Raw genomic sequence first — 21,696 nt, 5'->3', positions numbered from 1 at the left:
CCTTCCCATTTCAGGACCCTCCACTGGCCCTTAGCCAGATGGGCTCACTTGCCCTTCCAGCGCCACAGTCTTAATCATCCCTCTCTCAGGGAGCTCGCTTTCTGCCTGATGCTTTAGATGGGTGGGTAGGTTTTACCTCTATCTCAGGCCAGCCCCATATCCTGCACAAGCCACATGTGCCTGTCTGACCATGAGAGCCCAATGGGGTATCTTAAGAATGAGGCCTTTCTCTTCCAAGACTGGAAACTGGTGAACACAGAGGGCTCCAGCCCTACGTCTTCCCACCCAGGCTGGGGCCTTGTATCAGACACACTCATGAAGGGTAACAGTCATACCATCTTTCTTGTAGGTGATAGGTTTTAAAGAGGTCATCGGCTAGCTCTGAGCTACCTGAACCCACTCAGCTTTTTCCTCCATGCCCCTCCAACCATCCCCTTATGTTCTAGGGAAGTAAGTCCACTCTGTGGTCCAGACTTTGCCCCCAAATGCCATGTGTTATTAAAATCCTGCCTGGCTCACTCCATGCTGCTCTCTGCAAAAAGCAGATTGGAATCTGCTGCCTTCAGGAAATGCAACCCACTCACCACTTTTTACATTAAAAAAAAATTTCCGTGTTTTTACCTTAGACCTTACGCTCCTCTATAAAGGGTGTTACGTGGGAAGCTCCCTTGGTTCTGAGACTCTAGCATTTGGCACTCTGAGTCCTTGGAACACTGCTATGGTGACCTCCCAAGACCTTGCTAACTGATCTGCTGCTTCTAGCTGCTTCCTCCTCGGCCCAGCACCCTTGTGCCATGGGGAAGGAAGGCACATGGCAGAAATGCCTGGCCAGGGAGGCTGGAGGGAGAAGGTGGTGGAGTATGTCCTGCTGACACATGCCCTTGGGCCCAAAGGCCTAGTGAGCTGATTGAAATGGTATTGGCAAAATTCTGGGGGAGGGGGAAAGACTAAGTAGTACTTCATACATCTTTAAAATAGCAGAGTAATTGCTCTTGGAATTGTCCCACTTATTCCCATCGTATATGTAATTCTGCTCAACCACTCTGACAGAGACACGAAAATACCCACCTGCAAGAACCCCAGAGCACACGCACTTTTGTAGAAGTTACTGGGAGAGGAACCCAGACAGGCAAGGAGCCGGGAGGAGGAGAGGGGATGACGAGGGAGAGTCACAGCTGGTATGGCTTTGGAACCAATATGCCAGCCTGGATGGCTGTGTGAATAATTAAGTGTAATTTTCTCCTTGGGTGGGTATAGGATTTTAAGTGGAACAGACTCAGATTCTGCCCCGACTATTGTCAGACCACTTGTTTGAGACGATCTCTCCTACGGGTGTGCTCCTAGCCTGGAGTGTAAAAAGTACCAGGGAATTCTGGGTTGAATTTATTTCATTTAATTCCAGAAGCAAAAAGGAACTGACCTTGTAGAACCTGCTAGGACATCCTATTGGGGAGCTTCAAAATAAGGCGAATTCACATTGTTTATCTATTGTGCACTGGGGACAATGGCTATTGAATACTGCCTCATCAATTAAGACACTAAGTTTGGGAAGATGGTCTGAGGTTGGGCCAGCTGAGGAGTGAAGGGTGTTGAGGAGGGTGGTGAGACCTGAGTGTGGACCTTCTTTCCCTGCCCCATGTCTCCTGGTCTTCCACTGCCCTTCAACCTGTGTTCTGCAGTGCTCAGGTAATAATAACAGTAATCACCACCACCATCATCATCATGACCATCATCATTACCACCACCATCATGGTCCCCATCATCATCATGGCCACCATAACCATCATCTTATTACCACTATTTTCATACCATCATTATCACCACCATGACCATCATCACCATGATCATCATTATCATGACCATTATCACCACCAATATAACCAACAGCACTACCACCCCCATCACCACTAACATCACCACCACCGCTACTACCACCACCACAATCACCACCATTACCACCACCACAATCATCATAGAGACTAATATTTATTGCATGCCTACTAGCTGTAGGTCTTTAAATGTTCCACACGTATTAACTTATTAAATAATTATTACAACCGCATCTAGTAGGTACTATTATTAACCCTCTTTACAGATGTGAGACTTGAGATATGGACTCACCCAAAGTCACACAGCTGGTAAGTGGCAGAACCAGAGTTGAACACTGGCTGTGTGGTTTCAGACATGACCTACACACATGACCACTTCCCCACCCCCTTGCAGGGTTCACCCCACCCTACAAGAACCTATTTCTTTGAAGATCCCAGTTGCATGTGGGATTGCTCCTTTAATCTCTGGAGCCCAAGATGAACTCTATGCTGATCCTAGTTGGCTCTCACTGCTTCCTGCTGGCTCTTCCCCAGGCTCCTTAAAGGGACACCGTGAAATGGCCCTTTGGCAACCCCACAGCACTGAGCACTGTATTGGGCCCACCATAAGTGGTCCTGGATTTCAGCAAGGGCAGTCATGGCAGTGCAACCTGGCTGGTGAGGACAAGAAAAGCCCTCTGCAATCTGGGGCCAGTAGCCAGAAAAGAAGATGCAGAAAGTCCTAACAGCAGAGATGAAAGAGCAGGACTTTATAGCATGTAGAATAACAGAAGATGGTGGGCAAGAAGTAGAAAAGATGGGTGGTATATGAACTGTCAGGTATCTGCAGTGGAAGAAACAAGGAGGAAACTCCAGGTACAAGATATAATTATAATTATAATCCCAATATCCGAGGCTACAAAGAGCCTATGCTTCTGTCCCGACTCTCAGAACCATCCTAGACCTAGAATTAGTACTCTGAGAAAGCTCTATTTTATTCGTGTTACTCCACACCTTCTTTCCCCAAATTCACACAGACCTGGAAGGGGCATTAATCCTGGTTCTTCTAAGTTATGAAGTGACCACACAGAGGTGAAGCAGTCAGTGGCATGCTTTTTTGTCCAGTTCCCAAGTTGTTTCCTTTCATTTTGTTTTTTAATGAGTTGCCAACTTTCAGAAACCTGGAGTTTTTTTTTTAAGATTTTATTTATTTATTCATGAGATAGAGAGAGAGAGAGAGAGAGAGAGAGAGAGAGAGGCAGAGACACAGGCAGAGGGAGAATCTGGTCCCATGCAGGAAGCCCGATGCGGGACTCGATCCTGGGTCTCCAGGATCACACCCTGGGGTGAAGGCGTCGCTAAACCGCTGAGCCACCCGGGCTGCCCTGGAGTTTTTTAAATAAAAATCTGGACTTTCAGCTTCTCTTTAAAATTCAAAAAATCTGGCAACACTGACATATTCTGACAAGGCAGAGGCGTGCTAGTAAATGTTTAAGAACCAGCTCACTGGGAAAACAAAATGCCCCTGATTTGTAGGATTTGCCACTTTCTGCTGGGAAAATGCTCCCATCACTGCTGATTTTAAGCCACCGATGTGAGAGCACTGAACGCTCGCAATCAGCTCCCATGAACCATGCTAGTCAAAGGTTTCCAAGGGAGTGTTCTGGCCACCTATTCAATTTACTGCTGCTACCAACTCCTATCAAATCAAATAATCCAAAAGAGGGAAAACCATACATCACCATTGGAAATGAGAGAAGGACCCACAGTTTTGCAACTTGTGAGGGCTTCACCAAGAAGCAGTCCAGACAAGAATCCATGAATGAGAGCACCAATCAGCTGTCCAACACAAGGAATGGAAAGCCTGACTACCTTGCGGGGAGGGCGAAGTGAAGGGACCCTGCAGAGTCTCCCAGCCACTTATGGCTCCCAGTGCCAAGTGGAGGTGAAGGTGAGCCATGGAATCGGTAGATGGTGTGAGCTCTGCTACTGTTCCACCTCGGGGTGGCTTCAGCACCTGCTCACGGCTCCAAGTCCAGCCTGCATGGACAGATACAGCATGTTGCATGGGGACAGCATGCTGGGGGGTGGTGGATACTGGGCCCCACCCACAGCATGCTGGGGGGTGGTGGATACAGGGCTAGCTCTGCCCTGTATGCACAGGCCAGCGGGAGGGGAAGAATGCTCCGTTGGCCAGTTTCCCCACCGAGGACCACACTCCATCTGCAGCAACTCCCACCTCCCCCCTTCTGCTGCCCTTACCCTTAGAAAAATGTCAGTTGAGCTAAAATTTTGCTTTGGCCCTTCATTTGGGCCTGAAGGCTTTAAACCAAAGCCTAGGGGAACCAAGGAGTCCCTCATAGCTCTGCTTTTCTTTTTCTGTACTGTATACATCCTGCTCTGGAAATAAAGGCAAATGACAGGAGGAAAATTATATGCTTAGGCCGCATGGAGCCCAGGCACAACCTGGGAGCACCAGTCATGCCAGTATCCCAGGCGCCATCACCACATGGCTTCCTTCACCGCTTGGTGCCCTTATGTTGGCTTTGTCTTGTTGAGGTGGTGGAGTGGGTGGGCTCTGAAATGACAGGCTCCTCCGCGGGAAAGAGGGGCACCCAGTTTACTGGAAGGAGAACAGAATGGGTGCTGGCAAAGGCTGTGCTTCACCAGGGTGATTGAGGCGCCTTGGGGGAGGCCATGGGGCTCGCACTGAGGCCGTGGCCCCAGTTGGGACCCCTGTGAAAGACCCCTGACAACCTGCAGCCACTGACTTTCCCGCTGCTCAGCCCCTCTTTAAAACCATTGCCAAGCAGAGGGCAATTTCCCCTTCAGAAACATGCAGAGGCTCTCTGCCCCCCAAAGTAGGTACAACACACATCACAACATTAGAGCCCATCTGCCTCTCTGGCCTTGTTTTCTTCTCTAGCAGTTTATCCCTTAGACACCGGTATCTGTGTCTATACACGTCCTGGTTGTATGGGAGAGGGTGCTGGGTTCAAGGCTCAACCTCACCGCTTGCCAACATGTCCTTGGACAAATGACTTTCCTCAGCTGGTCTTTGGGAGGTGGTACAGAATAGACTTTCAACAGAGGTTTGCTCACTTTTCCCTACGGATCCCTCTTTCCACTTGCTTCCTCTGTCTATAAGACCCTTCCCCTTAATCCAGATCATCTCCATCTAATTTTTTAGGTCTAGCTTCAAGATGGCATATCTAGCAGCTTTGCCCTGTACTGTGAGTCAGGAATCTGATCCCTTCTAAAGCCCTCAAGAGTGCTTGTGCCCGTCTCAAGAACTAAAGTTGTTTTATGAAGTTAGGGATCTGCCCTAATCAACCGGGGACACTTCACCCTGGTTTTGAGCTTAGCACTCACTCTGCTGTAGGTGCTCAATAGATGAGATGCTTTCTGGAGAAGTTGGAAGACAAGCGGCATGTTTATGTAAATGTGACCCGAATATGACTTCCTTCCTTCAGCAACATTGACCCTGTGATCCTCACTTTACTGAGCTTATCATCACATGGTAAAGTCATTTCCCACCCTTTGCATGAGAGATCCTACCTTTGTATGATGAGATGAATTGGCCCAAAGGAAGTAGAGCAGCTTTCCCAGGCTTGATTACAAAAGGGAAGACCTTTCCAAAGTCCATGGCCTTTCCAAGAAGCCAGGCTCTGCTATCTGCCTTGATCCTCCCCTCGCCCACAGGAAGCAGGTGGGACAGGTCACGGAGTTGGAAATGGAGTCCACAGCCAGTGAATGGATTCACCTTGTTAGGGACTCATGGGATCCCCATATCCTGCCCCGGGGCCAATTCTAAAGAACAGAGGAAGGGGCTTGATGTCCAAGTGGGAAGGGAGACACAAAAGTGGACGAGCAGAGGTTGAGAGCAAGAGGATGTAGATTGCCACAGTGCTTGGGGAGATGATCACAGGCCTCCCACCAACTTGTGGCCCCCATACCTGCATGGCTACCACCGACAAGACTTCCACAGAGATTCTGTTAAACTCATCAAAACAGCCCCAGGCACCAGTCTGAGCGAGGCCTTTGTAGATGTTGCCGCAAGACTGCAATGAAATGTATAAAGGTTAAATGGCCCTCTGTGCCGGGCTCATCATCACACATGGAAATCAGCTTCCATCCTTTTTGTGAGAGATACTTCCAGTCTCCCACCGACCGCTGGTTTGAAAAACTCCTATTAAAATTTCAAGGGCAATCACATTTTTGATGGCTGAGGGTGCCAACATAAGTCATGGGATCAAACAGAACTTTTTCAAGACACTTGGACCAAAATCCCTTTAAAATGTCATTGGGCTTGTGATACTCTTGATTCTGTAGCTTTCAAAATCGCAGGACATGAATAAAATATTGTTTTTTTGCACCATAGACCCCCCCCCCCCACACACACACACAAAAGCCTTCTATTCAGCATTCAGCATGCGCTGATAGAAAAGTTTATGTCTGTATCTTCAGATCTGTGCCCAAACGCCCAGGGTGATAGGAAGCTGTAGATGGACGGGGGACATGATAAGATCTGCAGAAAGTGAATGACAGGTAAATATTTTCAAATGAGAGCAAGAAAGGAATTTTCAAAGGGAAGATGGCATATCTGTCCTAAAAATAAAAACTGCCTGGGCGTTCAACGTGAATAACTAAACCACAGAGCAAATACAGAGGGGAAGGTGACAGGGGGACACTCTCAGGGTCACTGGCAAGGAGACATTGCTGGAGTGCTGGGGAAGTGGAAAAGTCTCATTCATTTCTGTAGTGAGTGTTTGCTACCCATCAGGTGTGTGCACAGCTTGTGCATTAGACACAGAAGGACTCAGTCTAAGAACTCCTAGCTGGGCTGTAGAGAGAAGGCATCCAGACAGCAGGTCAATTGCTCCATGAGCAGGAGTTCCAGTGGATAGAGTAAAAGACACAGATGTTAGGGCGTTCAGAGAGGAGCAAAGGAGAGCACTCGCTAGCAAGCAGTGTTGCCAAAGGGATGAATTTCAGACAGTATTACGACATTGACTCCCAATGTTTATTTCACAAGATGCCAAATCTGGGAGACAGTAGATGTTCCTTGAAGAGATGGCATTTGGGCCGATGAAGTTCAGGAAACACCACATCCTATAACCCTCTTTTGCTAATTTACAAAATCTATTAGAACTCTTTTTAAAAAAGGTTTTATTTATTCATGAGAGACACAGAGAGAGAGAGGCAGAGAGAGACACAGGCAGAGGGAGAAGCAGGCTCGCTGTGGGGAGCCCAATGTGGGACTTGATCCTAGGACCCCAGGATCCAGGATCACACCCTGAGTTGAAGGCAGACACTCAACCACTGAACCACCCAGGTGCCCCAACATCTATTAGAACTTTAAGGGGAGGAAGGAAGAGTCCTGAACAACAAAATTCGGTCAATGTTTTATGGCCAGGATTTTTCATTTTCCTTATGTGGCTCCTGGTTTTCCCAGGATGCACGCTGGTGAACATTCGTGTCAGGGACAGAACACAGGAATAGAATTCTAAAAGATCAGACGTGCTGGTATCTCACAGGACTGTATGATACCTTCAGAACATACACTGTGGATGTTGGCTTATTAGTATCTGTATAGGTAGAATGGAAAGGGGTAAGGGAAGTAAATATTGCAGGCAAAGGATAAGCAAAATCATATGTCTAGAGAAAAAATAAAGGCATCATTTGGGCTGGGAAGGTGAAGTACAAAAGGAGGTCGTGGTTATAAAAAGCCTTGAATTATTAGAAGGGACTGTGAAGGTCCATGGAGGCTTGGAGCAGAGGAAAGAATGATTCAATGAACGTTTTAGGAGAACCAATCTAACATCACCTAAGCTGGCCTGGGAAAGGAAGGAAGGATAAGCCCTACCTTTCATTAAGTTCCCTGAATTAATGGATTCCTCTATTCATGCTATAGTTTTCTCTATTGTTCTTGCTCTGATCTGTGTCTTCACTAGGCTGAGCCAAAGCTTTGCACAGTCCAGACAAAATACGGATAGACCCCTCTGTTCATCCTATACCCTCAGAGGAATCGATGGGGGATTGGGGTTCAGTCGTAAGTTTTGAAAGAATCGAATAAGATGGCCTTGGTGACTCCCTCACCATGGGGCCAATTCATCTATTTCTGTTTTGCATGCCAGGCCTAACTTTGAAGAAATCCTGATTATCTTCAATCAATACACCAGGTCTTCTCCGTCTAAATGAGTGCATCCTCCAGAATGTCCTTCTGGGGAGAATATCCTTAGTCAGCAATGCTGCCTTTGCTCAACTATAGAAAAATCTAGAAACTTAATCCTTGAAGGTTGAGTTTGTAGGAAAAAAGTACTTTCTTCTTTTAGGCTAACTTAAAGAGAAATATTAATTTTTTTTAAGAGAAAGAGAGCGTGCACGTGCATGCACATGCCCAAATGAGGGGGGCATAGAGGCAGAGAGAGAATCTTAAGTAAGCTCCACACCCACCATTAAGCCTGACTCTGGCCTGGATCCCGCAACCTGAGATCATGGCTTGAGCTGAAATCAAGAGTCAGATGCTTAATTGAGTAAGCCACCCAGGTGCCCTATTTTTTTTTTTTTTTGAGAAGTAGTACTTTAATGTGTTCATCAATAAAAGCAACCATGATAAAATTTAGACTGTGTAGAATACGGGGAAGACAGCTGTCTGGCGTCTGAATCCTCATTTTGTTTGCTGGCTATGAGCAAACACAGTATTTGAGATTTCTGCAACTCTTTGCACAGCAAAATTTTCTGTACAAGAGAAATTATTAAAGTTACAGCAGATGAATCTCATTTAGAGTTCTATAGGTTAGCTCGTAGTCTCTAAAATTATTTTTAAATTAAATTTATTTTGTACCCAATATACCATGATTTATAGATATAAATATTTAATCTACTTAATGCTATGGTTTTATCTTTTCCCCCACTCTAAATTTATTTACATGTCATCCTATTTCAAAAGGGACTTAAGATAGTTCACCAAAATAATACAATAGAACAAAATAAAAATAATGAAAAAGTGAGAAAATCTTATTACACTTAAAAAAAAGAATTTATATGACATCTAGCAGAACATTGCTAGCTAAGAAGTGACCTATGGGCTTCTTGTTTCTCTTGCTTTTCTCTATGACACAGAACCTGGAATACATTTAAAAAGTAAAAAATGGTGAGCGCCTGGATGAAGAACATTGGCCTTGCACTTGTCCTTTGTGGGCGTCACTTGTTAGGAGTGGAGGTTAATCTAGTCTGCCTTCAGAAGTCACACCTGCCCTTGGAGGATATTTTGTCTTTGTAGAAATATTGGGAAAATGCCTACTTTTCCAGAAAAGCACAAATATGACTTTTATGGGAAGATTTCATGTTAGCCACTTGGGAACCTTTCTGTGGTTCTAGGTCAAACAGAGAATGTCAGCCTTTGGATACATGCTCAGCCTCCTCATTTTACAGGTGACTAAAAGAAGCTCCCAAAGTGAAGTAACCCATCAGTGGTTACAACACTCACTGGTGGAAACTCATCTACAGTGAGGTCAACGCGCTCCAGGGATCAAAGCCTCAGGTCTCCTCGGACCAACCGAGCAGAGACCTCTGTGCCTGGGCCTCTGGGCTGGGCCAGGATGGCATGGATGAACCTGGTCCCCAGTGTGTGCTGCCACCCAGTTCCTAACTCCTCCTCCAGCTGAGGCCATACCTTGTAGTCCATCTGCTCGGAGCAGTTGAACACATACACCATGACACCCAGCGCTCGGCCCAGGTCCTTGGTGGTTTCTGTTTTGCCTGTGCCTGCGGGTCCTGCTGGAGCTCCACTCATGGTCAGGTGCAGAGACTGGGTGAGGGTGATGTAGCATCTGTCAAACACAGGAGTGCATAGATCATTCCCAGGATTCCACGTGGTCTGACCAAGGACTCTGGCCCTGCTGGGTCCTGGGGAGACAGAGCTCAGGTTCCAGGCCATGGGGGACCTGACAACTCCTGTAAAGGAAAACCAGGGTCCCCACTCCCGTCTCTCTCCCACAGTGCTATGGGGAGAACTCTCAGAAGGTTCATCTAATCACAATGCTCCCTTTCAGGGGCATTGCTGGCTCTCTGCCAGGCCCCTTCTGATCTCGCCCCTGCTGACTTTTCTAGCTCACTGCCCGTCTCTGCCATCTCTCCAGCCCTAGTGCCCTAAGGTACCTTCGTGGAGAGCTATTTTCACGTGCCCATGCTGTGTTCTGAGTGTTTGTGCACCCCAGCTCCCCAAGACATATGGTGAAACCCCCACCCTCCTTGATACCAAGACCCTGAAATCAGGACCTGAGCCAAAACCAAGGGTCAGAATCTCAACCAACTGGGCCACCCAGGCGCCCCTTATTTCTGGTACTTTTTAAAAAGGACTTGCATTTCTATTTAGTTGGAAATGTGCCTTTGGGTTATAAGCACATAAAAAGATGCTCAAGACCACTGGTCATTAGGGAAATGTGAATTAAATCCACAATGAGATACCATGATGTCAAAAGGACAGACCAGAATAAGTGGTGGTGAGGAAGTAAAAAAGGTCGGAAACTCACCCACTGCTGATGGGGATGAATATGGTATACAGCTACCTTGGAAGACAGTTTGGTGGTTTCTTAAAGAGTAAAGCTTACCAGGGTGCCTGGGTGGCTCAGTTGGTTGGGCGTCTGACTCTTGATTTTTCTGCTCAGGTTATGACCACAGGGTCATGGGGTCGAGCCCCACATCGGGTTTCCAGGTCAGTGGGGAGCCTGCTTGGGATTCTCCCCTCTGCTCCTCCACCTGCCCATGCGTGTGTATTCTCTCTCTAAAAGAAATAAATCTTTTTTTTTTTTTTAATAACATAAAGCTTTCCATATGAGTCACTAATTCCCCTTCCAGGACTTTACCCAGAGGAAATGAGCATTTATTTTCAGACAAAGACTTAACACAGGAATGTTCCTAGCAGCAATATTCTTAATGCCAAGAAACCAGAAACAATCCAAATATCCAATGGTGAATGGATAAACAACTATGTGATGTACCTGTGCAGAATATTATTTAACAATATAAAGGAATGAAGCGCACAAACATGTTACAAGAAGGGAGAACCTTAGAGGCATTACACTAAAGCCAAAGAGGTCACACGCTAAATGTCACATATTGGATCATTTCATTTATGACATATCTGGAAAATACAGAGACATACAGTGGATCAGAGGCTGCTTGGGAAAAGGATATGAGATTGACCACAGAACGGGTGCTGGCAAAGTTTAAAACTGGGTGTTGATGACGGTTGCACAACTCTATTACTAAATTACTAAAGGTCATTGAATTGTACCCTTGTTTTAAGATTATATTTTTACATTATTTCTACACCCAGTGTGGGCTCAAACTCATAATCCCAACATCAAGAGTTGCACACACCACCAATGGAGCCAGCCGGGTGCCCCTGAATTGCACACTTGTGACCAGTGAGCTATAAGGCACAAAAATTATACTTCAGGAAAGCCACTAAAAATGTGCCACTGGCCTAGCTTTTTAATACCTTGCAAATTAATGCACAGGCTCTCCACCTGCAGGCTGGCCTGCGAGGACCCGAAACCCCAGACTAACACCCTGCATGCAAGTTGGTGATTATATCTCCACTAGAACGAAAATGGGTTTGAAAAGACTTGAAGTGAGTCCCAGAATTCTCCTTTAATTGAGTGCAAAATTCCTGTACATATTTCAGCCTTTGTGTGTGAAACCCAGGAAGGCAGGTGCCCCAGGTGGAGAGAACAGGTGTGCAGAGTTGCTCTTCCGCCTGGACTTTGCCTGTGTAAGGGAATGTACTGCCTCGGCTCTTGAGGGGAGGCACTGGTGTATTTAACCGCTGGGGAACTGGGATCCCCCCAGCCCAGGCCCCCGGTGCCTCACTTTTCCCTGTGGACTAAGCTCACATTAGAGTTGCTGACCTGGGGCATGGACCACAAAGCTACGACAGTCAGGACAAAGGGCGAAAGCTCAGTCATTGTTACCATTTGGAAATGTTTCTCTCCTCTCTCAAACATCTCCAGCTAGATCTTCACAGAGGTCTGCATGCAGCTTTAGCCATAGCTGCCCTCGTGGGCTGAGTTCTGGCTCCAGACTGGCCCTAGTTTCTTCCACTCTCCCAGCCTCAGGTTTCTTCTAGAACTCTCTGGGGCCTGCTGCAGCCCCATAGCTCCCAGGAGGAAAGGCAAGAAGACTGGTGGAACTCCGACCCCCAGCCAGCTCTCCTTCCCACTCTCTCCCACCCCTTCTTGTCCCATGCTGCCTTCTCTGCCAGCCGGAGGGCAATCCCAGGCTGCTTCTCTCTGGAGCTGTGGGACTCTCAAGGAATCTGGGAGTCCAGAAGCACAGAGTTTCACAGGAACAGAATTCTCACAGAAGACCCAAGAATCTCTGGAAAGGATGAGTGAAAATATCAATGAGGGTGGCAAAACATGAGAGGCTCCTAACTCTGGGAAATGAACAAGGGGTAGTGGGAAGGGAGGTGGGCGGGGGGTTGGGGTGACTGGGTGATGGGCACTGAGGGGGGCACTTGGCGGGATAAGCACTGGGTATTATGTTAAATGTTGGCAAATTGAACTCCAATAAAAATAATTAATTAACTAATTAATTAAAAAGAGATTCTCTGAAAAGAAATCCTTGGAACTGGGTGTCGATCTCCTTTTGGGCCTCTACTGAGCTCACAATTATCTCCAGGAGGACTCAGAGGTGAGAGGGGGACTGCGAAAAACAAACAAACCCCCCCAAAACATTTTTCTTTCCATAAGAACATAACTGTAGAGCTAGAAGGGATTTCTGAGATTAACTAACACCCTTGTTTTAAGGATGGGAAGCCTAAGGCTCAGGAAAGAAAGTGGGCTAAGGTGTTCTAAATAACTAAGGCAGGGGTAGTGGCGCTGTAGCTTGGTTTCCCTCTTCTACATGGGAGTTTCCCTGATGTCTGGGCCACTGTTCAGCAGGCTGTCCCAGGCCTTAGGCTGTCTCAGTCCAGGCTCCTGCTCTAAAATTCCATCTGGGGTCTTGCCAGCTTGTCCGTCTCTATAAACATCAAGCCAGCTATTTAACTCTGCACCTGTTTGCACAGAGGAGGGTGGCTCATGCTATCGTGGGCCAAGGCAAGGACTCTGGAGTTGGAGAATCAAAAACATCACCTCTACAAAGTGTTTGTGCAACTCGACTAGGGTAGTGAACCTTGGTGCCTTATAAAAGGTGTCACTGGCATCCATCATGTAGTCTTTGAACCAAGAAATTTAGTATGTTTGCTGCTTCAGACCGATAGCCATTGTGAGAATGACCAAGGACTCCTTTCAGAGGGGTTCTTGCCTGGCCAACTGGCCTCCAACATGGATCCGGATCAATTTAGTCTGGTGGGAACCACAAGCCCTTTGGTGTCAGGACAGACCTCAGAGGTCTAGCCTCTTCACCAAGTCAGGCTCTCTCCCATCAAATCCTTCCAAGAGGGGATGCCTGGGTGGCTCAGTGGTTGAAGCGTCTGCCTTCAACTCAGGGTGTGATCCCAGATCTTGGATCGAGTCCTGCATCAGAGTCCCTGCAGGGAGCCTGCTTCTCCTTCTGCCTATGTCTCTGCTTCTCTCTCTGTGTCTCTCACAAACAAATAAATTTTTAAAATCTTAAAAAAATTCCTTCCAAGAGGATTATGTAGTCTTCATCTCCAGTGGGACAGGATTTTCTTATTCTAGAAGTCAGTTCCTTCCACCGTGGGCTGGTTGTAATTGTTTGAAAGGCTTTCCTAATATCAAGCTGAAGGCAGCCTTGTTCTCTTTGGGCAAATGACTTCTATAGGTCTTATTCTTATCTTCCCTGGCAGGCTTTTGTACAGATAAGATGAGACAAAAGATACGAAGGTGCCTTGAAAAGAGAAAGCCAATCTAGGTTTAAGGTAATATTTTCTAAAGTAACAAACATATGAAATGTAGCTTTTCGTTTTCGATATGGTTGTTCATTTGGCAGATTAAAGAAAACATCAAAGCCCATGCGTCTTGATTTCTGCTATAAATAGCCTGTTGCCATCCCAGAAATGTGGTCTGACTAATCTTAGAGCTGGTGAAATCATAGTTGGTTTGTCTTCACTTTCCACTGCTTTCTAAGAAATCAGCATAAACTGAGTGGCTTAAAATAACACTCCTTTAGGACCTCACTGTTGTAGGTCACAAGTCCCGGTGGCCCCTCCACAGAACGTCTCACAAGACCAAAAGCAAGGCTATTAGTTGGCCGGACTCCTGTCTGGACACTCTGGGGAAGAATCTGCTCCCTAGCTCACTGGAGGTCTTGGCTTAATTAGGTTCCTACCAGTTGCAAGACTGAGGTCTTTGTTGGTTCCTATTGGCCAGGGGTTTGGCTCAATTCCTAGAGACCCCTCTACCATCTTTGCATATGGTTCCCCCACCTTTAAAATCAACAATGGCATGCCAATTTTTTCTCATGCTTCAAATCTCTCTGCTCTCCTCTTCTGTCCTCAGCCAGGAGAAAGCCCTACTTTCAAGGTCTCATATGATTACCTTGGGTCCATCTGAATAATTTCCCTCTTGCCATAAAGCAAAACGTTACCATGGGAACGCTACCAGCATATTTGTGGTTTTCACCCAGACTCAAAGGGGAAGTGATCACACAAGTGAAAAGGTCACTGGGGACCACATTCTTAGAACTCTACCTACCACATGGTTCAATAGCCGTAACTGCTCAAAGTGAGAAACAATATCAATAGAAGACAACTGTCCTCAGCATCAACCTAAAACAAATCTGCCACTCTTATAACATTTTAATATTTAAATTTTGAACGATGTCCCCCGATTCTAAGATCTGTTCCTTATGCCACTTGGTTGTGCGACCCTGCTTCACCTAGTGCTCACCTTTCTCTTTGCTCACACTAGGTGGTAAATATCGTTCTCAAAACACAACAAAAGAACTGAGAGCAATGGCTGACATATGATCTCTTTAGCAAAAATAAAAGCATACCAGGGAGCCTGGGTGGCTCAGTTGGTTAAGCATCCAACTCTTGATGTCAGCTCAAGTCATGGCCTCATGGGTCGTGGGATAGAGCCCCGTGTCGGGCTCTGAGCTCAGTGGGGAGTCTGTTTGAGGATTCTTTCTCTCTCCCTCTGCCCTACCCCTATCTAAAATAAATACATAGGGACGCCTGGGTGGCTCAGTGGTTAAGCATCTGCCTTCCAGCTCAGGGCATGATGCTGGAGTCCTGGGGATCGAGTTCCATATCGGGCTCCCCGTGTGGAGCCTGCTTCTCCCTCTGCCTATGTCTCTGTTTCTCTCTCTGTGTGTGTGTCTCTCATGAATAAATAAATAAAATCTTTTTTTTTTTATAAATTTTTTTTTAAATTTACTTATGATAGTCACAGAGAGAGAGAGAGAGGCAGAGACACAGGCAGAGGGAGAAGCAGGCTCCATGCACCAGGAGCCCGATGTGGGATTCGATCCCGGGTCTCCAGGATCGCGCCCTGGGCCGAAGGCAGGAGCCAAACCGCTGCACCACCCAGAGATCCCTAAAATCTTTTTAAAAATAAAAATAAATACATAAATCTTACAGGAAAGTAATAGCATGCCTAGTTACAAAACCTGAGTAGTTATAATAATGCTTCATATTGTGTGTATATCTCAAATATTATTGGACATTACAGAAGTGCCTTAGGAAACAGGAACATCAAGACTAAAATTCTAGGATTTTTAACAGAGGGCAGTCAATGGGCAGAATAGGAGATAAATTTGTTAAAATCCATTTTCTCCTATACATGAGTGAAAAGAGATTAAAAAAAGATATGGTGATATTAAGCAAAGATTTCTTAGCTGTAATATCTATAGCATGGTGCATAAAGATTGACAGGTTGAACCTCATCAAAATTACAAACTTCTGCTCTTCGAAAGACACCATTAAGAAAGAGAAGAGGTAAGCAGGAGACTGGGATACAATACTTGCAAACGTGTGCAACATCACCAGAAGACACAAAGGATTCTTACAACTCAGTGAGGTGACAAAGAGATCAATCAAACAGTAGGCAAAAGATGTGAAGAGGATTATGAGGAGATCTGCAAATGGCCAAGGAGCAAATGAAAAGATGCTCAACATCATTATTAGGGAAATGCCAATTAAAACTCAGAGGAGATATTACCTCACACCCACTCAATGGTTATAATATATGAGACAGACAATAACAAAATTCTTGAGGCTGTGGAGAAATAAGAACCCTCATACTCTGCTAAGTGGGGGGTGTGAAATGATTCAGCCACTTTGGAAAACAATTTGGCAATTTCCCAGAAAGTTAACCATAAAACTCCTATACCACCCAGAAATTCCCCTCCTGGGTATGTGCCCAAGAGAAACAAAAACTCACATCGACACAAAGACTTGTTCACAGCAGCATTATTTATAATAGCCCGAAATTGGAAATAACCTAAGTGCCTATCGATGGGTGCCTGAATAAACAAAATGTGTCCTACCTATAAAAAGGGATATTATTATTCAGAAATAAAAAGCAACAGGGGCACCTGGGTGGCTCAGCAGTTTAGCACCGCCTTCAGCCCAGGGCGTGATCCTAGAGACCCGAGATCGAGTCCCACGTCGGGTTCCTTGCATGGAGCCTGCTCCTCCCTCTGCCTGTGTCTCTGTCTCTGTCTCTGTCTCTCTCTCTGTGTATGTGTGTGTGTGTGTGTGTGTGTGTGTCTCATGAATAAATAAATAAAATATTTAAAAAAATCAAGCTCACTGGTTGCAGTAATGGTTGCTACTGGTTGCTCCAAGATGGGCACAGGACCCAAATGGGATCATCAGAGGCCCTTGAAGGAATCAGACCTGTGGTGCTGAGAAAGAGGGAAGGTCTCTCTTCCTCTTGGACCAGGAGTCGCAGAGTCATGGGTGTGGAGACTGCTCTTGCAACCATCCAAAGAAAACCCATGCAAGAAAGAAGTCAACACTCCAAAGAAAGCAAAGCCATTACTGGAGAACATTCCATTGTTGGTAACTCCTTGTCTGGGCCCCAGAACTGCTACACAGAGCAAGCTAGACTCAAATAGGTCTTCCTTCTGTTTATGTTAGTTTGGGTTTGGCTTCTAGCACTTGTAACCAAAAATGTTTTGGTAAAGATATTCACCCTACTCACTAGTCAAAAAATTTACCAAAGAATGTTAAAAGGTTAAAGGGAAAAATAAAACAAAATAAGATATAGGTGAATATTAAGCTTATCTTGAAATGGCAGGGGCTTTTTCTAAACATAAAATGTGCATGACAGTTATAAATAATTCACAGGAGAGGATAATCTAATAGCTAATACACACATAAAAATGCTCAAGCCTGTAATTAAGGACATCCAAGTCCAAGTGAGATACCACTCTGACTTATAAAATTAATATTTTTAACAATACTTAATGCTGGTGAGGATGTTGTGAGATGAACATTCTCATAAATTGCTAGTGAGCTTGGGAACAATATTTGTTTCAAGAATAATTTTAAAGTATGTGTCATCTAATTATCCTGCCTCCTGGAATCTCTCCTGGGGAAATAATGAGAAATACAGGAACAAATTATTTATAAGCAAGTTCACCACAGATTCATTTTTAATAGTCAAAGCTCAGGTGTGACTGAAACATTTTGTAATAGGGTATGGAACATAAATGATGGGATACTTGTAAAGAGGAGGTAGGTCAGCTCTTAGAGTGTTTCAGAAGAATGTTTAGAGAATATGCATGTGATACAATATTATATATTTAAAAAAGCAATATATTGTATTTTACATAAAGTATAGGATGGCGATTGCATTTTGTCCAAATCTACAGGCAGAAGGAAACAGACCAGATATTAACAATGGTTATCTCTGCCTGACTTTATGGTCTTTGTTTACAGAGTACTAAGTTTTCCAATAAAAATTGCAGATAAGGGATGCCTGGGCGGCTCAGTGGTTGAGCATCTGCCTTCAGCTCAGGACGTGATCCTGGAGTCCCAGGATCGAGTCCCACATTAGGCTCCCTGCAGGGAGCCTGCTTCTCCCTCTGCCTGTGTGTCTCTGCCTGTCTATGTCTCTCATGAATAAATAAATAAAATCTTAAAAAAAAAAACAACAACTTGCAGATAAAAACTTAGAAAGCGTAGGACTTTTGCTAGCCATGCCTTTGTCTGGCAAATCACCTTCAAAGACTCTTGGGTCAATTATACCTCACCTGCCTGCAGTAGTTCCTGAGAAATTAGGAGGTACTCAAACTCAATAAGTGGTTGATTAGAACCTTACTTAGCACAGCACAGGGCTGAAAGGGGCGGCTGGGTGTGAAGGTGAGGGAAGGGGAGTTGAGGCGGAGGAGGTCATCCAAAGGTTGAGAAACCACTTATGTGAATTGCTTTTGTTCAGCCTGAAAAAGCATTTCCATTTAATTTTTCAGCTTAGGGCTGTGCCAAAGTCCTGCGACAGCAGTGGGGCCATTGTACCCACTTATATATTCAGGTCCTATCCAGGCAGTGGGAAATTCCAAAGAAATAGGCATAATCAGTCGGATGTACTGTAATGCAGGGATGCTTTTAATGAATGTGCAAAGGTTGTATGGATCAATTGTCCATTTGATTAATTCCTCTGGCAGGAGAGAATTAAATGTACTTATGCTACACACCAGCAAAGGCTGAATGCTCTTTAAAATGTGATTTTCTGTGCTAAGGCCAATTTTTTCTTTTTCTGGGCAAAACAGTTCTTGAGATAATAATGGAAGTCAATGAGAAAATGGAATTTTACATATAAATATTCACTACATACCACTTTGTCAGAAAAGCATCTAAAGCGCAAAATGAGGTCAAGGTCTATATAGCATTCACCATTATTTGCAGTAAATCTTCCTTTCTAGTTCTTACTAGCATCGTTGCCTAGGAGGGGTGATAAATTCCTGTTTCCGAAATAATTCCTTGTCAAAGCTTTACCCTCTCCCTCTCTAGAAGGTGTCTGGCATTAGTGTACTGGAGACTTCTAAGTCTAAACAAGGCAATTATCGTCTTTGACCCTTGGGTGGGTGTGACAACCCAGGGAAATGGAAAGTCTTGCACTTTTTATCACTTGGAATGATAACGTCTAATATATCCTTGGAAAGGAAGGAGGTATACTCTGACAGGTACAGGGAAGCTAGGGCACATACTCAGTCTCAGAAATCATTTTACTGAATTTGTCCAAGGAGTGAAATTCTTGGATGTCTATCATGTACCCAACATGGAGCTGGGTCCCTCAGGGTAGAGCAGTGAGCAGATCAAAGTCAATGTTACCATGGACCACATAGTCTAGGATAAGGGGTGGACGTTAATCAAAATGCTCAAATGTATAATAACTTCATTCTTCTGTTGTAAGCAATATAAATTCCCAAACTATTAGCTTATATTCCAAGGCTGGCAGAAAAATTCACTGCCAAAGAGAATCCTGGACCAGACGGAGCTTCTAGCTATGCAGGGAAGGTGTCTCACTGAGATTCACTGTGAAGACAAAGACACAGGAGAGGGTCAACTCTGAATGAAACTTGAGGAAAACTTTTCCTTTGATCCACACTGAATGAGTGCCTCTAATGGACTGATCCACATGAAGGCCAAGTACAACTAACTTAGTCTAAGATGCCCAATCCCCCCTCACCCCAGGATGTAGTTGCCAACACTGTACCAGCAGCAGAGAAAATAGCATCTCCCTCTGAACAGACGTCATCTACCTTTTTCCCTGAGCTGGGACAGAGAGGGGTGTTGGTCCCTAGGTCAGAGCAGAAGACAGAGATGCTGTTCCTCCTTCTTTGGGAGCCACAGCACCGGGGCCTGTGTGGATCCCTCTTCTGAGTCAACCTTCTCTTTGATTCTGTCTGTTCTCACCATCTGGGTCTTCAATATTCAACAACTACTCATTCATTCAATAGAAGGTCTACGAGGTGCTGGTGATATAGCAACAAACAAGGCAGACAAAGCTCCTTGACTGCAAAGAGCTTCTATTCCAGAGGGGATACAGCCAACAAGCAAGCAAGCAAGGGCTTTGCAGAATGCGGGAAGTGTTAGGAAGAAAGTAAACAGAGGGAGCCATCTGGTTTATTGCGAGTGCATGTGTGGTGTGGGTGAGGCTGGATTTTAGAGAGAGCGGTCACGGCAGATGTCCTCGGAACTGAGGACAGAATGAAAGATGAGAAGGTGACAATGGAACGGTGAGCATGAGGAAGGCATTCCAGGCAGAGGGAACCTCATGTGTAGAAGGCTCTAATTTAAGGGGATTAAGGAACAGAGAGGTGGCCAGTGGGGCTGGGGTGCTGGGGCAAAGGTGTCGGGTGATTGGCAGGAGTTGCTAGGTCCTGTGGTGAATTCAGATTTTAGTCCAAGTGCACTGACTGGAGACAGTGATGTGACCTCTGCAGGCTCCCATACACACACAAAAGACAAATGCAAGAGTTACCATGGAAAGGTTTGAGGGGGTCTCATTCCAGACTGGCAGGAAAACGAATGAAAGAAATGAACAGCATGGGGTTTGGGGGGAGAAATGAATCATGAAGTTTCCCTCTCTAGATGATGCTGGGATTTTCCCACATCCCAAATTCATTTCATGAGCACCGTTATTCCACTCACTGTTCCTTGGAAACACATCCGAGGATCAGACCAGGATGTAGGTGGCAACACTTAAAACAGGCCAGAGAAAATTAAATAGAAGCTGACACCAATTCTATGTAGCCATTCTGACCATCACAATTTGTGACAATGTCTTTGCTATCTACAAGTCACTCATTTTTAAAAATATTTTATTTATTTATTAATGAGAGACACAGAGAGAGGCAGGGACACAGGCAGAGACAGAAGCAGGCTCCCTGTGGAGAACCCGATGTGGGACTCAATCCCAGGACCCCAGGATCACAACCTGAGCCAAAAGCAGACACTCAACCACTGAGCCACCCAGGTGTCCCTGCAAGTCACTCGTTTAGAGTGAGCCAGCCATTCAGGTATGCAACTCATTTCAGAGAAGAAGGGATTTAGTGCTCAATGGAATTATAAGGGAAAGGGGATGCGCTGTTAGTAGAATTTACAGAAATCTCAACAGAATTAAAATATCCTGTCCTCTCTCTCCTTTGCCCAAGCTGTGCTGTCAGATAAATCTCCATAAAATACAGTTTTCATCGTTTTACTCCTCCAATGAAAAGTTTTCAAGGGTTTATCACTACTTACTGAAGAAAAAAGGTACGCTGCACACTTTATAGTCTTTTACCCACTTTCCCAGGCTTATGACCAGCTACATACCCCCTAAGTCAAGAGTGTACCCCCCTTCCAGGAACAGGTCTCAGATTCTCCTTTGCACGTAAAATTCCATTTTCCAGAATGCTTAGCAGCAGCTCTGTAGCTTCTGGGGATCCTAGACCACAGTAACAAGTAACGGATGCTGGTAGATCCTCACACCAGAGACAGTGACAGGCTCACAGATTTCTGTACAAGTTCAAGGACACCCTGGCAGCCATTCTACAACCTACTGAAAGGCTGCTGCGATCCTACACTTCCTTCCAGGTCCAGATCAGATACCACCCGTTCCCAGGTATATTTCCAGTTCTCTTCTTCCCGTGTTGGGCAGGATCCCTGGTGCTTGGAGCACTCATGGCTAAGTCATTTGCTTGGAAATCTGCAGCAAATGGCTTTGAGCCCTATTTTGCACTATAGCCCTGAGAGTTTTCCCCCTTGTGCTATTTAAATTTTTATCTACAGATGTCTTATTTCCCTCACTGGAATTAGAGCCGAAGGGCAGGAAATGTTTTAATCACCTTTGCATGCCCCATGGCCAGTTCAGTGACTGGTACGAATTCATTTGTAAATTAATATGAATGACAGAGGCTATGGTTCTCCAAAAATTGTACACTCTTTCACAGCAGGGACTACCTGGCTTTTATCTGACTCCCA

The 21,696-nt window shown here is 45.3% G+C and overlaps 1 protein-coding gene across 1 annotated transcript in view; it reads right to left on the bottom strand.

Annotated features, from left to right (window-relative positions):
- DNAH9 (dynein axonemal heavy chain 9) overlaps positions 1 to 21,696 on the bottom strand; it is a 325,725-nt gene that overhangs the window by 205,419 nt on the left and 98,610 nt on the right. The window contains exons 27-28 of the mRNA XM_072730369.1: positions 9,487 to 9,643; positions 5,765 to 5,869 (exon numbers count right to left, since the gene is read on the bottom strand). Coding sequence (XP_072586470.1) covers positions 5,765 to 5,869; positions 9,487 to 9,643 — 262 coding nt within the window. The remainder of the gene's footprint in view (positions 1 to 5,764; positions 5,870 to 9,486; positions 9,644 to 21,696) is intronic.

This window comes from Vulpes vulpes, chromosome 12, assembly GCF_048418805.1.
Source record: "Vulpes vulpes isolate BD-2025 chromosome 12, VulVul3, whole genome shotgun sequence".
NCBI classification, from domain to species: Eukaryota; Metazoa; Chordata; class Mammalia; order Carnivora; family Canidae; genus Vulpes; species Vulpes vulpes.
This window is presented reverse-complemented; position numbering and strand designations above follow the sequence as displayed.